Genomic DNA, 20,272 nt, shown 5'->3' on the forward strand with positions numbered 1-20,272 from the left:
GTGAACTTTAAAAGTATTTCATAGATAAGTTTAAGAAGTTCCATTCACCTTACAGACAGCAGATGATATCAACAGTAAAAAGTGACAAGCAGACATTGAGGCTTCAATTAAGGTAGACTGGCATGGACATATTCAACTGTAATGCAATCAAAATCAAATTTAAACTACTATTATCAATCAAAGTGGGAACAAATTCTGACATTCTACATGGAGCGGACAGACACTAGAAAAACCTTGCAGTACTTCATCATAGTTAGACAACAAACAACATGGTTTAGCCTACTTACCCAGCAATCAAGCTTGTTGCTTCCAGTAAACTAAAATTCACATTCCATAAGAACGTACTTACCAGTTGAATTAGTGGCAGGTCGACTTGTATCTTGTGAATGGATTTGGTTTGCGCCACCATCTGGTCGAGCTTGTGGAATGAATGGACTGGTTCCAGAACTATGTGCAATTACTACTGGGCTTGCAGATAAAGGTGTGATAATCCTCTGTTCTGTTTGTGAAGGAATCGTCAGGAGGCCAGAGTTAGCCCTGGACACCTGCCTTGAAGAACTGTTCCCTTGGCGTCTTAATTCATTCAAACCATTTTTTGTTCGAGCTGTGGAAAACCAATGCTGAAGTTAGTTTTAAAGAATGCGGATTCAGTTTCCCTTTGGCAAAACACGAGGTGCAATTGCTGCAGATTTTATCAACATGGAAAACTCTAAATACTTCAGTTTTTATTTGCATGATGCGTCATTTACTTTTCTTTTCCTGGTACGTCATTTTTTTTTGGCAGCAAATGGCTTAATGCTGGTTTAACCCTTCACCCATAATTTGGCTCCAAAAGGTAAGATCAACCTTAATATTCTCTATGCTAAATAACAGGTATATCAACATTTATTTTGTATAAAATATATTAAAAGATACCTCTTTGGTTTGCAGCAAGTGCAACAGAGCTCTGCTGCAAGCTCCTGTAAGTAAAAGAAATACATTTGTTAGAGGTAGATTCAAGAATCAAAAGTTTAAAAATAATAATTCCACTTCAAATCAATCAGAATGCTCTCTTCCAACAGACTGGTAAAGTGTGGTTAAAGTAAAAAGGAGAGATTTTTATTTCAATTATTTAGAGATACAGTACTGAACAGGCACTTCCAGCCTAATGAGCTGCACAACCCAGTAACTCGCCTATTAACACCAGCCTAATCACAGGGCAATTTACAACAATCAATTCGTGTGGGAGGACACTGGAGTACCTGGAGGAAATCCATGTGGTCACGGGGAGAATGTACAAACTCACTGACAGTGTCAAAATTGAACTCCCAACTTACAACATCCCAAGCTGCAATAGTGTTGTGCTAGCTCCATGCTACCATGGCTACTAAAGTTTCCAGAAAAAAAAGACAGAAAGTTTAGAAAAGTTTAAGAACTTTAATGTCAGGCAAGATAGAGACAAATTTAAGGGATGGGTGCTGAATGCAAGACTGTAAATATTATATTTGAATGCACACAGTTTATTAAACAAGATAGACAAGTTTAGAGCACAATTAGAAAATAGCAGGGATGCCATTATGGGCTCCACTGAATTGTGGCTGAAAAAAGATCACAGATGAGAGCTAAGCATCAACATTCCATCAAAAAGAGAGGCAGGTGGGCAGAGCGGTAGGGTAGCTCTGCTGGTAAATAAAATATTCTTAGCAAGAAGTGACATAGGATTAGACATTGTAGAGTTCACGTGGATGGAGTTAATAAACAACCATGGCTGACAAGTCAAAGACAATGGCCTCTGTCATACGTTTCAATATTCAATCAAATACTCAATATTCTTTGTCATACAAGTATCCCTAATCTTGCAGTCATTGCCTTTCACCTTTACCACAATGTGTTGGTGCTGAACTCATACTTACTATTTTAAAAGATTCCCACTTGTCAGATGTTTTAACTGTAAGCCTCTGCTTTCAATTTACTTTCATGTCCTTTATTGTGTTATTGTAATCAACCGCCCCTCACTTTAGGGCCTTAATTTGAGGACCAACCTTATCACTTTCAAGAACAAAATAGTCAAAAAACATATGTTTTATAATGAAAATACACTTTCATGTAAAGTGCATTATCCAAAAAGTTTACGTCATTTAACCTGGATACAAATGCAAGACCAGCAGATTGAACACAAGTGGTCATAAAATGTACTTATAACACCAGTTTAGTTGATCTTAGCGCAGCTCCTAGTAGGAATGAACTGCTTTGTAATATGGCGCTAAATTGATAAACATGTGCAAAAAGTAGAAAACAATTAACTTTGTTACAGTGAGCATTAAGATATAGAGTATGAACTAGGCAGAACTTCATACCATAAATTGATCATATAACAAATAAATGCCAAGGTGAAGTGTCTGAAACAGGAAACAATTCTGTTTCCAAGTTAACAAAGAACCAGGTAGTTTTCTTTAGAAGAAACTGAAATGATGGTGCCAATGAACTAACACAATTTCTTTTCAAAAACAGTAACTAGATTTTAATCACATTACCTAATTTGAGAAAGAGTATACTCCAATTTTCTCCACAAAGATGGCAACACAGCAGGTGCTTCTGGCATTGAATCTAGAATTAGAAGTGGAAATTTTTTTTAAAAATCTGAACTATTAGGCAAGGGGAAAAAAGCCTCTTATTAAACCAATTCGATGCTCTGATATGGATTACATTTTGTAGGGATGTCAAAAGAAACAGCACATACTAAATGTTGCAATTAGACATCAAACTAAAGTACACATTCCAATGAAGAAAATAAAATGAAGACAAATCAGCTTGGAATATGAACTCCAGATCCAAGAGATTAGAGCAAGGTACGGGAGCAACAGTTCTCAGGTGTTTGCAGAGCTTTCATGAGTTTACAAAGATAAAACAGTAAGACCACAAATGAACATGAGACCCAGAGTAGGAATTCTAAACTTGAGTTTTGTTGAATTGGAAGCCAGAATAGGTCAGTTTACAAACGAATGACTGTTGAACATGCTGTAGTGTAGTTTATGGTTAGTATACAAGCAGGAGCATTGAAATTTTGTTGAAAGATCATAGACTGTGAATAACCACTTAGAGATAACAAAAGGTACAGATGAAAGGTCACTGGGAAGAGGAAAAAATCACATAAATTGTTTCATCCTGTTACAAATGAAGGGAGCAAAGTTGCCCCCCCCCCCCTTTTGAGAATCGCAAGATCGCTATTATTTCGGGTCTGAGACCCAGGAAATGAGAGAGATACACAGCATGTCAGTAATGGGAGAGACATAGGATAACAGCAAAGGCAGTTGTTATAGACACTGCAGAATACACAAGGTTTGGAATGTCTCCTAACCAAAGTGGAACAGAACCACTGTTATTGTCTATAGCAGATTACTGCTATTGTCTATAGCAGTATTGCTATTGTCTATAGCAATAACCACTGTTATTGTCTATAGCAGATTACTGCTATTGTCTCTTGGAGAAGGAATTGTGTATTGAGTACTGTACTATTCATTGAAACCCCTCAGGGGACAACCAGAGTGGTCTGGTTGAGGAATTGCATCATCCCAACCTGATTGACATCTGAGACCCCGTGAGTGAGGATAAAAGAGGGGTCTGGGGAACACCCCTCAGACACACCAGGAGAAACGTATGAGACCGGTGGGGGGCTTGTGTGTGTGTCCATCCTTGCCTGGGTGGCGAGTCCTCCACGGAACGGTCTAGCTAAAGGACGGATATGGATCAAGATCGTACCAAGGAAAGTCGGCAAGTTATTCTTCTATTTCTCTCTCTCTCTCCAACAATTGCAACACAGCGACAAACAAACGACGGCAGCCTGTGTGAACTGAACTGAACTTTATATTTCCATCATTATCCCCTAGACAACGATAGAGCTTATTTCTTATGGATTATTATTATACCCGCACTATTAGGTTTAGTACTGACGACGTATATTATCTGTATATTTGCATTGATATTATTTTTTGTGTATTTTTACTAATACTGTTAAAAATAGTATCACCAGACTCCAACGGACACCTCTATCTTTGCTGGTAAGTAACCCAGTTACGGGGTTCATAACAATCCATAGAATGTAAAATAACAAATTCTGTTTTCCATGATGTGCACAAAAGCTCATGTCCTTTAATGCTGCCTGGATACGAGTTAGTAATCCACAGGATTACTTTTTTTTAAAAAATTATGTCCTGTACAACATCAGGATTCCAGGAATGAAAGGGTTATCATATGACAAATGCTTGATGGCTCTAGGTCTGTACTCACTGGAATTTAGAAAGATGGGGTGGGAGAGGGGGGGATCTCATTGAAACCTTTCGAATGTTGAAAGGCCTAGACAGAGTAGATGTGCAAAGGATGTTTTCCATGGCTGGACAGTTTACGACAAGAGAGCACAGCCTCAGTACAGAAGGGCATCCATTCAAAACAAAGATGCGGTGAAATTTATTTAGCCAGAGGGTAGTGAATTTGTGGAATTTGTTGCCACATGCAGCTGTGGAGGCCAGATTGTTGGGAGTATTTAAGGCAGAGATTGATAGGTTCTTGATTGGACATGACATCAAGATTTACAGGGAGAAGGTCGAGAAATGGGGTTGAGGAGGAGAGAAAAAAAAATCAGCCATGATTGAACGGCAGAGCGGACTCAATGGGCCAGATGGCCTAATTCTGTTCCTACGTCTTATCATTAGTTTTCTGTTGTTCCTATATTTCTACAATTCCTACAAGTTCCTAGATTTCACTTCCTTAAAAAAAAGTTTCTTTATTCACCTCATTGCTGTATTTGCCTGTTAAATTCATAGGCTATTTTATTAATTATTAGAAATGTGAGGAAACAATACCACATAAACTCAAAAAAATTACTAACGCATGAATGCTTACCTTTTGCCTTCATAACCACATACTCGTTAAGAATAGTTTTCAAGTTCTTTCCAAATAATGACTGGTTAAAAAAATAAGGAAATTCAATATTAGTCAGCAATTCAACATGAAAATGTGAACATCAGTTACATTACAACAATAATTTGTAAGTGGGCAGTGGAAGTAGATATTCCTATGAAAAAAAATGCAAAAGAAAATACCAAAAATTGCTGCTTTAAGAACCACAAGTGAGATGAAGATATCACGCAATAACTTGTCATGGTCTGCAACGCACTAGCTAAGAAGTCATAGGAAGGAGGACTGGACTAATACCAACTACATAACTTTTCACATGGCCAACTTCTATAGGATGGGTAGAATTACATTTGGAAAATTATGGCCTGATCAAGGACAGTCAGCATTGCAGGATGTGATGCCTTACAAACTTGATTTGAGATTTTTTTTTGACAAGCTGACAAAGGTGACTGATGAGGATAAGGCAGTGGTTATTATCCACGTAGATTTTAATGAATTGTTGGACATAGTCCCTCGTGTTAGTCTAATACAAAAATATTAAGATGCATGGGATTCATGGTACTTGAGAGTTTGCATTCAGATAGTTTGCATGTGTTACATCTGTGCCCCAACTCTGAGGGGCCGAAGGGTACAAAGTAGCCCCCTCCTTTTTGAGAATCGCAAGATCGCTATTAATGCGGGTCTGGGACCCAGGAAATGAGAGAGAGAGACACGCAGAATCCACAAGGGGTTTGGAATGTCCTGGCCCCTCAGCGATACAAAGCCACAGAAAACGGCCATTGTCTCTTGGAGACGGAATTGTGTATTGAGTACTGTGCTATTCATCGAAGCCCTCAGAGAATGACCAATAGTGGGCTGGTTGAGGGATGGCCTCATCCCAACCTGATTGACATCTGAGACCCCGTGAGTAAGGATAAAAGAGGGTCTAGGGAACAACCCCTTCAGACGCACCAGGAGAAACACTAGAAATCCCCTGACAGCGTAATAGCGACAGCCGGTGGAGAGCCCACGTGCGTCCTTTTCCATTTGCCTCGGAATTGGTGGGCCTCACCACGGAAGAACGGCTTTAGCTAAAAGGAGAAACCAGCCCCAACGACATTTCGAAGGATCGACATCATAAAAAGGAAAAACTGGCAAGTTCTAACAATCCGTCTCTCTCTCTCCAACCAAAAGCTGCAGCCTGAATGAACTTGAGTGACTTATATATTTCCATCGGACAATACATTATCCCCTAGACAACGATAGAGCTATTTCTTGTTGATTATTATTATACCCGAGCTTTTAGATTTAGTATTGACGACGTATATTATCTGTACGTTTGCATTGATATTATTTTTGTGTATTTTTATCAATAAATACTGTTAAAAATAGTACCATCAGACTTCAACGGACCTCTCTATCTTTGCTGGTAAGTGACCCAGTTATGGGGTACGTAACACATGTAAAAGACAGAGTGCAGTGGTGGAAGGGTGTTAATTCTGGCTGGATGTCTGTGATCAGTGTTCTGCTGGAGTCTCTGCTGTTTGTGAGATACAAGTAAGCGCCTTGGATGAAAATGTAGATCAAAGTAGATCAATATACATAAACTATATAAACCTTGAGATCTATCTTCTTACAGGCAGCCACAAAACAGAGAAACTCAATAGAACCCATTAAAAAAGACCGTCAAACACCCAATGTGCAGGGAAAAAACCCAATACATGCTAACAAATAACATTCAGAACTGAAGTTCACAAAAGTGAGTCTACAGCCACGAAGCCAGTCATCACTGAAACTGATTCAGGAGCCTATTAGTTGCAGGCCACAGCCTCAGTTCAGCGCAGAGACGAGTAAACCTTACAGAGCAGCCCATCCCTCTCCTCCAGACCTGACACCTTGACCTTTTTGAACTGGCACAATTAAATTGGTCAAACCTCAGTCATTCCTTGCTCTCAAACCTTTCATATGTTCTTGAACCTGGGACCTGCCACCTCAAATTGGTCTGTACCCGACCTCCCCAATTTGGCTTTGTGTTTTGCCAAACAACAGGTCATTCCTTGCTTTCAGGCCCAGGCCCTGCCACCTCGACTCTGTCTCGCCTTGGACCTGTTGCTTCATATTGTCTCCAAGTCTGCTTCAGCAATGGCCAAACACTGGCTCATTCCCCACTTTCAGGCCCTAGCCCCACTGCCTCCATTCAGCCTGTACCCACTACGATGCAACCATCCTGCACCTTCAAGACTTCCTTTCATACTGCAAAATGGCCAGGTTGTACAGGCAGTTCAAACCTCAACTCCAAAAGGGAGGTTAATAAAGTGGTTAAGTTTTGTTTGCTACCTGCGTCTCAATATCACCAAGACCAAGGAGATGGTGGTGGACTTTAGGAGATCTAGGCCTCATATGGAGCCAGTGATCATTAATGGAGAATGTGTGGAGCAGGTTAAGACCCAAGATCCACACAACTGTATCTGGGAGTACAGTTAGACGAGAAGCTAGACTGGACTGCCAACACAGATGCCTTGTGCAGGAAGGCACAGAGTCGACTGTACTTCCTTAGAAGGTTGGCGTCATTCAATGTCTGTAGTGAGATGCTGAAGATGTTCTATAGGTCAGTTGTGGAGAGCGCCCTCTTCTTTGTGGTGGCGTGTTGGGGAGGCAGCATTAAGAAGAGGGACGCCTCACGTCTTAATAAGCTGGTAAGGAAGGCGGGCTCTGTCGTGGGCAAAGTACTGGAGAGTATAACATCGGTAGCTGAGCGAAGGGCACTGAGTAGGCTACGGTCAATTATGGAAAACCCTGAACATCCTCTACATAGCACCATCCAGAGACAGAGAAGCAGTTTCAGCGACAGGTTGCTATCGATGCAATGCTCCTCAGACAGGATGAAGAGGTCAATACTCCCCAATGCCATTAGGCTTTACAATTCAACTGCCAGGAGTAAGATATGTTAAAGTGCCGGGGTTAGGACTCAATGTATTTAAGTAAACTACTTAAGAACTTTTTAAAAGCTATTATTAATGCTTTTTGAGAGAGTGATTTAGATGCATATCATATTTTTACTGAGTTAAGTATTGTATGTAATTAGTTTTGCTACAACAAGTGTATGGGACATTGGAAAAAATGTTGAATTTCCCCATGGGGATGAATAAAGTATCTATCTATCTATCTCATCACAACCAGCGCCATCTTAAACCTGAAGATGGGTAGGTTAGCAAGTTTTCAGATGACACAAAAATTGGTAGAGATGTGGAGAGGGCTATCAAAGGATGCAGAAGAATATACATCAGTTACAAATATGGGCAGAAAAATAACTGATAGAGTTTAATCTGAGTAAGTGTGGAGTGTTGTACCTTGGTCAAATGTAAGTATACTGTTAATAGCAGGACCCTTAATAGCATCAATGTTGAAGGATCTTGGGGTCTAAGTACACAGCTTCCTGAAAATGACCACAATAGATGAGGCAGTAAAGAAGATAGTTGGCATGCTTGCCTTTATTGGTCAGGGCACCAAGTACGCACATCAGCAAGTCATGATGCAGCTATATACTTGATTAGGCCACAGTATCATATGTAATTCACCAGACTACACAGAAGCTTTGCAGAGGGTGCAGGTTTACTAGGATTCTGCTCAGATTAGAGGGTACTGATACTGACTTATTATTGTTACATGTACTGAGGCACAATGAAAAGCTTTCATTTATACCCCATCCAGGTAGATCAAGCCATATATAATTATGTCAAGTTAGTATAAAGAAAACAGAATAAAGACTATAGTGTTACCAAGAAGATGCAGCGCAGGTAAACAATATAAAGTGGAAGGGCTATGACAAGGTACAATGGGAGATAAGAATTCATTATTAGCATACAAGTTCTGTTCAGGATAAAAACTGAACGAGTAAGGTGGTACATGCTTTCCAGCTTTTGCATCTTCTGCTCAAAGGGAGGGAGAAGAGAGAATGACCGACATCATAGACTACTAATGAGAGGAAGAGCAGAGGAGTTAGTCCAAATATCCTGGCCAATATTTATTCGTAATCAGATTATCTGGTCATTATGGTATCACTGTTGGTGGAAATGTGCTGGATGCAAATAAGCTAATTTCTCACACTGCATGATGTTCATTAGGATTTTCTGAGACTACGAAGAATGCTACAGAAATGTAGTTTTTAAAAAAATGTATCATTAGCTCATTTCTAGGGTTCAAGTGTATTTGAAGATCCCATGCTACTGATTAAAACTGAGCATTCTCCTGTTCTTTTGGCCAACTCTGCTCCTTCAAACACTCATCAAATGTAAACAGACGGGCTTTTCATCCTACTTCTGTGAATTAGTAATTGGTCTGTTATTTACATAGGACATTACAGCACACCCCCCTTCAGCCCACGATGTTGTGCTAACCTTAAGATTAAATGTATCTGACTCCACTACCACCCTTGGCAGTGCATTTCACATACCTACCACTCTAAAAAATCCTATCTCTGACATTCCCTGATACTTTCCTCCAATCATCTTATAATTATGCCACCTTGTATTAGCCTTTTCTGCCCTGGGTAAAAGCCTCTGGCTAGCCACTATCTACATCCCTTATCATCTTGTACACTTCTATCAAGTCACCTGTCATTCTCCTTTGCTCCAAACAGAAAAACCCTGGCATGTACCAAAATTACCGTGACAAAATTTTGTTTTGCATGCATCCATACAGATAATTTGAAAACACAATCATAGTACAAGGAAAAAATAATTAAAGAATGCAGAATAAAGTGTTACTGTTACAGAGAAAGTGCAGGTAGACAATAAAGTAGTTCTTTGTTTTATTGTGAACACCTGCAATAAAATGAATCTCAAAGTCGTATAGCTACTTTGATAACAAAATTTTGATTTTTAAAGAGTCAAGAGGTCCATTCAACTTATAACTGCTGGAAAAAAAACTGTCCCTGACCCTGTGATACGTGTTTTCAAGTTGCTGCATCTTCAGCCTGATGGAAGGGGAGAAAAAAAAAAGAGAATTTTGGGATAATTTCCTCCAATGGTGAAGGCACTAATGAAGCAATAGCTCCTTATTTGAGGTTTCCTGAATCCTTACAAAATAAGCTGTTACAGTTGAAATGATACTACATCTACATACACTGGAAAATAAATTGTATTATATCTGAAATAGTAGCTAATTCAAAATAGTTATGCAAATTCTTAGCACTAAAGAATGACCTTCAAAGCTAGATTGGTGCTATTAGTATCCAAGGTTACTAGTACTAAATTAGATCAATCAACCTATCCACCCATGATGATATCCAATTATATGAATTCTGATTTGGTTTTATAAATGGTCATCAAGAGATCCCTCAAGTTCTGGTGGACGGAGTGTAGATGCTCGACAAAGCTGTCTCCCAATCTGCGTCAGGTCTCACTGATATACTGAGGCCATACCAGGAGCACCAAACACAGTAACTGACAGACAAGAGGCCACAAAGGTGCATGTTAGCCGAGGACATGATCAAACTGTTTTTGCTCTAATTAGAATATAGAATTCTGCTCTGGTCAACTCAAAGATGCATTAAAATGCTGGAAAAATTCTGAGAAATTATATGTAATCACCTTTATCATTGTACCCTGCCTTGAGAAAACATGGCCTTTCGGCCTGAAAGGTGAACACTACATATCAAATAAGATGGTACTGAATCGAAAACATTTACTTAAAAGTACATTCACTCAAAATAGAAGAGTAACATTAAAAATATTTTAAAAGTATGAATGTGAGCTTGTTTCTACAGAACTGGTGAAGCCAGGTATTTGAAAAGCTGCACAGACAACTAATGCTGTTTTCAGTAAAAAGCTTTGCCCTCTGGAAAAGGGGCGCACAGATCAGCTTTAAGTGATGAAATGTAGACAACTTGCTTCCACCTATGTAGTGCCTGTAAAAAGTATTCACCCCCTTTGGAAGTTTTTGTGTTTTATTGTTTTATAATATTGAATATTAGTGGATTTAATTTGGCTTCTTATGACACTGATCAACAGCAAGACACTTTCATGTCAAAGTGAAAACAGATCTCCACAAAGTGATCTAAATTAATTGCAAATATAAAATGCAAAATAATTGATTGTAGAAGTATTCACCCCCCTCGTGTCAATATTTAGTAGATGCACCTTTGGCAGCAATTACAGCCTTGAGTCTGTGTGAATAGGTCTCTATCAGCTTTGCACATCTGGACACTGCTATTTTCCTCCAATTCTTCTTTACAAAATTGCTCAAACTCTGTCAGATTGCATGGGGATCATGAGTGAACAGCCCTTTCCAAGTCCACCCACAAATTCTCAATTGCATTGAGGTCTGGACTCTGACGGCCACTCCAGGACATTAACTTTGTTGTTTTAAAACCACTGCTGTGTAGCTTTGGCTTTATGTTTAGGGTCATTGTCTTGCTGGAAAACAAATCTTCTCTCAAGTCATTCATTTTACCCTCTACCTTCACAAGCCTTCCAGGGCCTGCTGTAGTGAAGCATCCCCACAGCATGATGCAGCCACCACCATGCTTCTTGGTAGGGATGGTGTGTTTTTAATGATGTGCAGTGTCTGATGCTCAATTTTAGTTTCATCAGACCATAGAACATTCTTCCAGCTGACTTTGGTCTCCTACAGGCCTTCTGGCAAACTCTAGCCGAGACTTCATGAGAGCTTTTATTTCAACAGTGGCTTTCTCTTTGCCACTTCCCCATATAGCTCCGACTAGTGAAGCATCCAGACAACAGTTGTTGTATACGCAGTCACTCCCATCTCAGCTACTGAAGCTTGTAACTCCTCTAGAGCTGTCATAGGTCTCTTGGTGCCCTCCCTCACTAGCACCCTCCTTGCATGCTCACTCAGCTTTTGAGGATGGCCTGCTCTAGGTAGATTTACAGCTGTGCCATATTCTTTCCATTTCTTGATCGTTGACTTAACTGTACTCCAAAGGATATTCAGTGACTTGGAATATCCCGACCTGTGCTTTTCAATACTTTTTTCCTGGAGTTGCTTGGAGTGGTTCTTTTGTCTTAGTGGTGTAGTCTTTGCCAGGATACTGACACTGGCAGTTGGACCTTCCAGATACATGTGTATTTTTACTACAATCAATTGAAACACACAGGTCTCCAAAAACAGATCCCCATTTAACAAATTGATTCTATTAGACTTCTAAAACCAATTGCTGTACCAGTATTGATTTGGTGTGTCATATTAAGGGGTGGAGAGTGAATACTTATGCAATTATTTATTTTATGTTTTATATTTGTAATTAATGTAGATCACTTTGTACAGATCCGCTTTCACTTTAACAAGAGTCTTTTTTGTTGAATTGTGTCGAAAAAGCCAAATTAAATCCACTGTGATTCAATGTTGTGAAACAATAAAACATGAAAACTTTTTGTAGGCTCTGAGTCATTTTTCATATAACTAAGTCATAGCAGATGTAACTTTATTCATTATCTGTAGCGACTGTGGCATGAAGTGACTTTATGTCTCCCCTCATCCGTGTGTAGTATCACACGGGCAGATCGACATTTTTAAGATTACAGGCAGAACATTCTTTCCCATATACTATGCGACATAAACATCGTTGCAATAAAGAAGTTGGTATAATCCAAAGAGATTATACTATTCACAGCATACCAGTAAACAAGCAGGAACAATTCCATCCTCGGTACTGTGCTCAGCATACTCCTTTAGGTCACGACTTTCCAAAATAAAGGCTTTGCACGTGTTAGAGAGCTTTTCCTGCTGTAGATATCCTGAAACACAAAAACACAAACAAAATTCAGCAGTTTTTCACCAATATATGCACAAAGCGAGAGTAATTCTTACATACATGCTGTGGCACAATAACATTGCTATGGTTAAAGGGTTTTAGAATAAATATCTGAAACTGTTACAGAGAAATTAATTAATATTATGTTTGAAATTAGTCTTTTCCATTGCTTTATTGGAAAGAAATTCTGTTCTACAAGCTGGTTGAACAGAAGAAAGTCTCACACTTAAAACACAAGGGAGAATCAAAGAAATCAACTTATACCTTTTTCAAACTTTGCATAAGCACATTCAACTTGGCAGACGATTTTAACAAATAAGGCTGATGACACTCAGGGCAGAGACCAGCAATGTTCCCACTAAGGAGTGTGTGTGCACACATCTTTTGCAACTAGCGCACAAAGGGATTTAAACTGCGCACAAAAGGTTGTCACTCATTACCTCACTGGCATGTTTCACAATTGTACACAATCACATTTGTTTTTCTGGTTTCTGATACGGACAGCGTTAACCATGTGGAGTTTGCGCTGATTTGTCTGACGATTTGGGAACTGACTTATTTATACTGTTTTTATTGAAGGAATTGTTGATTCACTATGCCCAATTCCAAAGAAGCAAAGGGTATGAAGTGCAAAAGAACAACTAGTTCATTTAAAGAGGAATGGCTTAATGAAACAGTAGAACCTGCTACACCGAAAGCTCATGAGGTCAGGAATGTGCTACGGGAAATATCTGTGTACAATGCAGAAACTGGTGTTAGCTGCATGCATTATTGTGATGCAAAAGTTACTGGAGAATTTGCAAGCAGGAAGAAGTGGAGTAATATTTGGAAACTTGATTTTTAAAGCGTCATTTAGAATGCAAATCACATACGGATACTGTGCAAAAGCTCAGGCGAGAAGATCCTTCATTACCCACTACAGGCCTGCTAAGTATGATTTGTAGGAGTCCAGATGAATGACAGTGAAAATGATCAAACCCAAAGATGATCAAAGTTCTTAGTGATAGTTAAAATGAATATACGCACGTCAACGTCACTGGGCAAAAATTTGGCACAGCACAAGATTTTTGCACACACTGGTCATTACAAATTAGAGGGAATATTGGTGACCAGTGCTAGTAATTTTGTATGAAGTATCAAATCAAGTGTAAAAGCTAATGGTCATTTGTGGGAAGTCAGAACAATTGAGAAAAGCTTATTTTTAAACACACAGAATTATCCAAAGCAGTTTTTAGCTGCCTTATCCCAAACTTGCAATTCTGCCACTGATCAGCTCCTTGAGGCTCCACCAGATCAGACACCCTACACTGAAAGTGATCTTCTATTCACCCTATTTATAATATACCAGACATCATTGATTATCTAGTGCGCACTTCCATGTTGCCACAGCTTAGGGAAACTAACACTATGACATTCCAACCAATACAATTCCCAATTGTAGTTCTTTTCACTCCAAAAGAAAGTGCTGGCATTAAGTCACGGGTTTATACAGATACAGTAAACCTGTGATATGCTGGTGCATTTGCCATTCTGTTCAATCACCAAAATCCACAAGAGGAAAACCATCTCATCCATCCTCAAGAAAATACAGGGCATGGTCTGCATTTAACATTGCAGCTTGGAGACAAAAGGTTTTGAGGATGGGGGAAGTGGGGGGAATGCTAATTATTTATTTTGCACAGCATAAAATTCCACGAGAGCAAATTTTATTCCACTTCTCAATTTTTTGGGTGGTGATTTTTCAATTCTGCAAGGGTGAATTTCATATACAGTACCCAAATTTCAATAACACAGGGGTTACTTGTACACTAAACCCAATTAAAAGAAACTCAGCATTTTCGATGGAATTTCTGCACAATTTTTGCATTGTTCACATCCTGAAGATCAATTAGTTAGCTTGTACATCCCAGTTTGTACTTGATTTAAAGCAATTTCTATTATTTAGTATTAAAATGAACATTGTGCATTATGAATTAACAGTAATGTAAGCATTCTGAATGGTAAGAAATGCAGATTTAGGTAGAATTTCCATCAATATATTAGTATAAAAATTAACAATTGATGAGCAATATCAAGACAAGCAACACACACAAAATGCTGGAGGAACTCATCAGACCAGGCAGCATCTACAGAAAAGAGTAAACACTTGAAGTTTCAGGTTGAAACCCTTCATCAGGACAGGAGAAAAAAAGACTGGAATCAGAGTAAGAAGGTGCGGGAGGGGTAAGAAGAAGCGCAATGTGATAGATGAAATTAGGTGAAGTAAAGAACTGGGAAGTTGGTGAAAGAGATACAGGGCTGGAGAAGGGGGGAATCTGATAGGAGAGGACAGAAAGCCATGGAAGAAAGAAAAAGGGGGAGAAGCACCAGAGGGAGCTGATGGGCAAGAAAGGAGATAAGGTGAGGGGGAAATGGGAATAGGGTATGGTGAAGGTGTGTGTGTGGGGGGGGGTCATTACCATAAGTTTGAGAAATCGATGTTCATGCCATCAGGTTGGAGGTTACCCAGATGGAATACAAGATGTTGCTCCTCCAACTCGAGTGTGGCTTCATTGCGACAGTAGAGGAGACCATGGACTGACATGTTTGGAATGGGAATGAGAAGTGAAATTAAGATGGGCAGCCACTGGGAGATTTCGCTTTTTCTGGCAGACGGAGCATAGGTGCTTGGTGAAGCGGTCTCCCAATCCTACATCGGGTCTGACTGATATACAGGAGTCTACACCGGGACACAGACTCACAGGTGAAGTGTTGCCTCACCTGGAAGGATGGTTTGGGACCCTGAAAGGTAGTGAGGGAGGAGATGTAGGGGTAGGTGGAGCACTTGTTCTGCTTGCAAGGATAATTGCCAGGAGGGAGATCAGTGGTGAGGAACGAATGTACAAGGGAGCCTTGTAGGAAGCGATCCCTGTGGAAAGCAGAAAGTAGAAGTGGGGAGGCAGTGGGATCCTGTTGGAGTTGGCAGAAACTCTGGAGAATTATGTGCTGGACACAGAGGCTGGTGGGGTGGTAGGTAAGGACAAGAGGAACCATATCCCTGGTAAGGTCATGGGAGGATAGGATAAGGGCAAACGTGTATGAAAAGAAAGAAATGCAGTTGAGGGCAGCATTGATGGTGGAAGAAGGGAGGCCCCTTTCTTTGAACAGGAGGACATCTCCTTAGTCTGAATGAAAAGCATCATCCTGAGAGCAGATGCGGCAAAGATGGAGAAACTGAGAGAAGGGGATGGAAATTTTACAAGCTGCAGGGCGGGAAGAGGAACTGTGAGAGTCTGTGAGTTTATAATAGACATCAGCAGATAAAGCTGTCTCCAGAAATATACAGAGAGATTGAGGAAGGGGAGGGAGGTGTTGGAAATGGACCAGGTTAATTTGAGGGCAGGGTGGAAGTTGAAGGCAAAGTTGATGAAGTTGACCAGCTCCGCATGCAGTCGTTGATGCAGCATAGTAAAAGTTGGGGAGTGATACCAGTGTAGGCTTAGAACTTGGATCGTTCCACGTAGCCAACAAAAAGGCAGGCATAACTGGGACCCATGCAAGTGCCCATGGCTACACCTTTTGTTTGAAGGAAGTGATAGTGAGGAATTGAGGATATAAAAATATCATTTTGAACCTATGTAACCTCTAGCTAAAAGAATAATTGGGACTGAATAGGAATTTTTGAACTGAAGTAAACTCCATCTTCAGCAGTTAGCTAAGACAGGCTCATTACCAGTTCTCCTTGGTTTGCAGAGACATCAAGAATTTGATAGCATTGTACATTGTACGCTCGTTTGAGTAGGGGGAGAAGGACTCACTGATAATGACAAGAATGAACATCCATCTGTAATTAAGTCAGGGCCTAGCAAAGGGATAAGAACTGGACAGCACATCCATCTGTCAATAAGCCTTGATCTAGCAGACTCTCTTATTTGTAACTAAGTTTCACACCAACAGACTTGGTGGGCATACCAGTTCAAATGACGTCTTGCAACAGTAATGTATGGGACTTACTATGTATAAATATATGGTTGTAACCGGAGAGAGTGGACCCACTTGTCGGATGGTGGCAGTAATTACGTGCCTTCGCTCTGACAACTGGATCTCAAACTTCTGCAGGAGGGTGCACAATAAACTGTTGTAACTATAAGAAGTTGGTCTCCCAAATTTTATTCAGGTTCGACTTTAACAATAGGAGCTGAAGGAGAAATTACTGAGAGCGAGAACAAGTTCTGCCAGACGGAGGAGAGTTGTGGTGGAGGGGAACTGATTGGGTCTGGTGTCCAGAATAAAATCATTGAAAAGATCAGGACTGTGTTAGGATGTAGGTAGGAAGGGACTAAACCGGGCGGGGGGTGGAGGGGAATAAGAGGAATAAAGCTGAGTCGAGGTATGCAGATATATGTCAGCAGGACAGGAACAAGCAGAAACAATCGGTATAATGGACAGGCAGGTTTGTAGATCTCGGGTAGGATAAGTAAGAGGTGGTGTCTGAGAGTTGTTGCTGGGCCTCAGCAAGGTAGAGGTCAGTCTGCCAGACTACTACAGCACCCCCTCCTATTTGTTGGGTTTGATGGTGAGGTTAGGATTACAGTGGTGAGTGTGGAGAGCAGTGCTTTTGGAAGGAGTGAGGCTGGAATTGGAGAGAAGTGGTGAAGTCAAGACTGTTGATGTCCTGTCTGCAGTTAGCAATGAAAAGATCCAGAGCAGGGTATCCAGAAAGAGAAGGAGGGTTGAAGACAGGAAAAGGTGTCCTCGTGCAGGGTGGAGAGACCTTGCCAAAAAAGTAGGCATGGAAAAAGAGGAAGAAGAGCTCAGCATCATGGTGGGCGCAGAATTAACTGAGGTGTGGGCACAGGGGGACAAAGGTGAGGCCTTCACTGAGGACAGAACATTCTGCCTCAGAAAGGAGAATGTCAGAGGGGATGGTGAAGACCCCACAGAGACTAGAGTTGGTAAGGGTATTGGTAGTGTCAGAGGAGAGGGGAAGGTTGGGGTGTTTAGGGAAGGTGGGTGAGAGGAAGATGGAATGAATCTCTAAGTACCCAAGAGCACAGGATTGCAGAGTACTGGTAGGGGAAGGGGAGACAGGTGCAGTGTGTAAAGTTCCAGCCTAGAGCTACTGTTGGTCAAGGCTAGAGTTGGAGCTGGAGGTTGCGCAATCAGCAGTTTGAAGGTGTCCGACACGGTTGGAACTCGTACTGATGGCAGTGGAGGCAAACCCATTTTATTCAACAACCTACTGGAAACCCTCAATGCAAAACAACTTTGTAAACATGCTTAAGATTTTAATTAAAACTATTTCCAAATGTTCAATGTTCAAATACATATAATATTGGGTCATTTTTTCCAATAACTAAAGGGAAAAAGTACAATGTTTTTTTTTTAATTTAATTTGGTTCTCTTTAAATAGTTTTAGGACTTGGATGAAGATCTGATCACATTTTAGGGCATATTTATGCAGAAATATAGAAAATTCTAAAGGGTTCACAAACATTCTAGCAGCACTATACACAGGAATGACCATCTTCGTCGGACATAATGGACAACCAACATCAGCTTGAAGAAGAGACATACACCCAATGGAGGTAGGCTTCATAGTGACTTTCTGATCAGAAGCCAAGAGTATTTCCCCTTGTTCTGAAAAATGTTCTCGGTCATTTTTTTTGTTATCAACAGTTCTTTACTACACACAAATGATTTGCTGTGCATCCAATCATCCAAAAGTAGTTCTTCAAACATCACACTGCCAACTTGTGCTATCCTGAAATCATAAGAACATAAGAAATAGGAGCAGGAGTAGGCTCTATGGCCTTATCAAGCCTGCTCCGCCATTCAATAAGATCATGGCTGATCTGACCATGGACTCATCCCCCATAACCCTTAGTTCCCCTACTATGCAAAAATCTATCTAACCTTGTCTTAAATAAATTTACTGAGGTAGCCTCCACTATTTCATTGGCCATAGAATTCCACAGATTCACCATTCTTTGGGAAAAGCAGTTCCTCCTCATCTCCATCCTAAATTTACTCCCCTGAATCTTGAGGTTATATCCCCTAGTTCAAGTCTCACCTAATAGTGGAAACAACTTTCCTGCCTCTATCTTATCTATCCCTTTCATAATTTGATATGTTTCTATAAGATCTCCTCTCATCCTTCTGAATTCCAGTGAGTATAGTCCCAGGCAACTCAATCTCTTCTCATAGTCTAACCCCCTCATCTCTGTAATCAATCTGATGAACTTCCTCTGCACTGCCTCCAAAACCAGTATATCCTTCAAGTAAGGAGACCAGAACTGCACACAGTACTCCAGATGTGGCCTCACCATTATCCTGTACAGTTGCAGCATAACATCCTTGCTTTTAAATTCAACCCCTCTAACAATGAAAGCCAGCATCCCATTTGCCATCTTGATAACCTGTTGCACCTGCAAAGCTATATTCAGGCAAATTCTCCCTATTGCAAACCAGTTTCACTCAGTAATGACAAAAGTACCGTATGTTTTATGAAGATAAATAAATATCAAACACAACTTTCTTTTGACATGACTGTAGATACTGGATTCTGGAGTTACAATTTACTGATTAAACTCGACAGATCAAGAAACATCTTTGAGGTCTCAGAGAGGAAACTGTAGTAACTTGTGGCAAAACTCAGCAAGAGAACTCAATTACTATGGCTTTTCCTAATACCAACAAGGGCAGGTCATACTAATACCAATCAGGAGCTGCACTCATGTATTTTCTGCCTATTTATCAGTTATCTGATGACCAACTAATTTTCAACACCAAACATTAATTGGTTATCAGATGAATCCTGCTCTAAAGTGATTAACTGGGAAACCTTAAAATCAAGGTGCATAATTTCATGCTTAGCACAGTTTTCCAGAGTGATGTTGACATCTGTTCAGCCTGGTTCATTAATGGGTTTAAACATTGTGAGGGCCGGGACCTTGATTAAGTTTCCGACCAAATAATGAATTAGGACACTATTCCAAATACTACTCCACAAAGAAAAGTGACAATTTAAACACTCACACTCTTAAAATTTAATCATAGGTACAATGACTGTAGAAGGCCTGTGTGAAACAAACCATTTAATTTGCGATCCAAAACTACGGGAAATAGCCAGCACAATGTCAGGAGGCTGTCAATCACTGCAAGGTGAGCAGAGTTGTCTGGCCTCCGGTGCGGGTCCAATCTTTCAGAGAGCCGAGCACTGAATCCGCGCTGCACACCAACTCACTTACCCAGGACCAGACGCGCTATGTCTGACGGCAGCAGCATTATCTCGGAACCAGCCGGAGTTTATGAAGGAGGCCCTCCCCCCCTCCTCCCTGGAGGAGTCGCCAGGCTTCAGACCAACGCCGACCTCGGAAGTGGACTCGCCATGAACAGGAGTCGGGGAGCTGAAAATGGCGCGTAAAAACAACGCCGTGTTAATCCCGGCCGTGCATCCGGCGGAACTGGGAGAGCGGAGATGCCCCGGGTGGTTGCTGGGAATTGCTGTTCAGTGTTGTTATCGGCGAGACCCGATCCCTGTGGGACCGTCTTGGGAGGCTCTCTCCGTTTATAAACCAGCAACCGACCCCCCCTCTCAAAAAAATCGCGTTGGCAACAAGTCAGATCACGAAGGTGCGTTTAATG

At 40.7% G+C, this 20,272-nt stretch overlaps 2 protein-coding genes across 3 annotated transcripts in view; one reads left to right on the forward strand and one right to left on the reverse strand.

The window, feature by feature from the left end:
- npat (nuclear protein, ataxia-telangiectasia locus) overlaps window positions 1–20,174 on the reverse strand; it is a 55,872-nt gene extending 35,698 nt beyond the window's left edge. Inside the window, exons 1-6 of one of the 2 annotated variants that reach the window (XM_073043639.1) lie at window positions 19,876–20,174; window positions 12,511–12,629; window positions 4,879–4,939; window positions 2,514–2,586; window positions 916–959; window positions 350–604 (exon numbers count right to left, since the gene is read on the reverse strand). In XM_073043639.1, coding sequence (XP_072899740.1) covers window positions 350–604; window positions 916–959; window positions 2,514–2,586; window positions 4,879–4,939; window positions 12,511–12,629; window positions 19,876–19,912 — 589 coding nt within the window. In that variant the 5' untranslated portion in view covers window positions 19,913–20,174. The remainder of the gene's footprint in view (window positions 1–349; window positions 605–915; window positions 960–2,513; window positions 2,587–4,878; window positions 4,940–12,510; window positions 12,630–19,875) is intronic. The other variant, XM_073043640.1, reaches the window with a different exon arrangement.
- The window catches only part of atm (ATM serine/threonine kinase), a 183,165-nt gene continuing 182,893 nt past the window's right edge, over window positions 20,001–20,272 (forward strand). Inside the window, exon 1 of the mRNA XM_073043637.1 lies at window positions 20,001–20,260. Within this exon, the coding sequence (XP_072899738.1) occupies window positions 20,041–20,260 (220 nt within the window). The 5' untranslated portion in view covers window positions 20,001–20,040. The remainder of the gene's footprint in view (window positions 20,261–20,272) is intronic.

The sequence above is a fragment of the Hemitrygon akajei genome, chromosome 4 (genome assembly GCF_048418815.1).
Source record: "Hemitrygon akajei chromosome 4, sHemAka1.3, whole genome shotgun sequence".
Lineage (NCBI taxonomy): Eukaryota > Metazoa > Chordata > Chondrichthyes > Myliobatiformes > Dasyatidae > Hemitrygon > Hemitrygon akajei.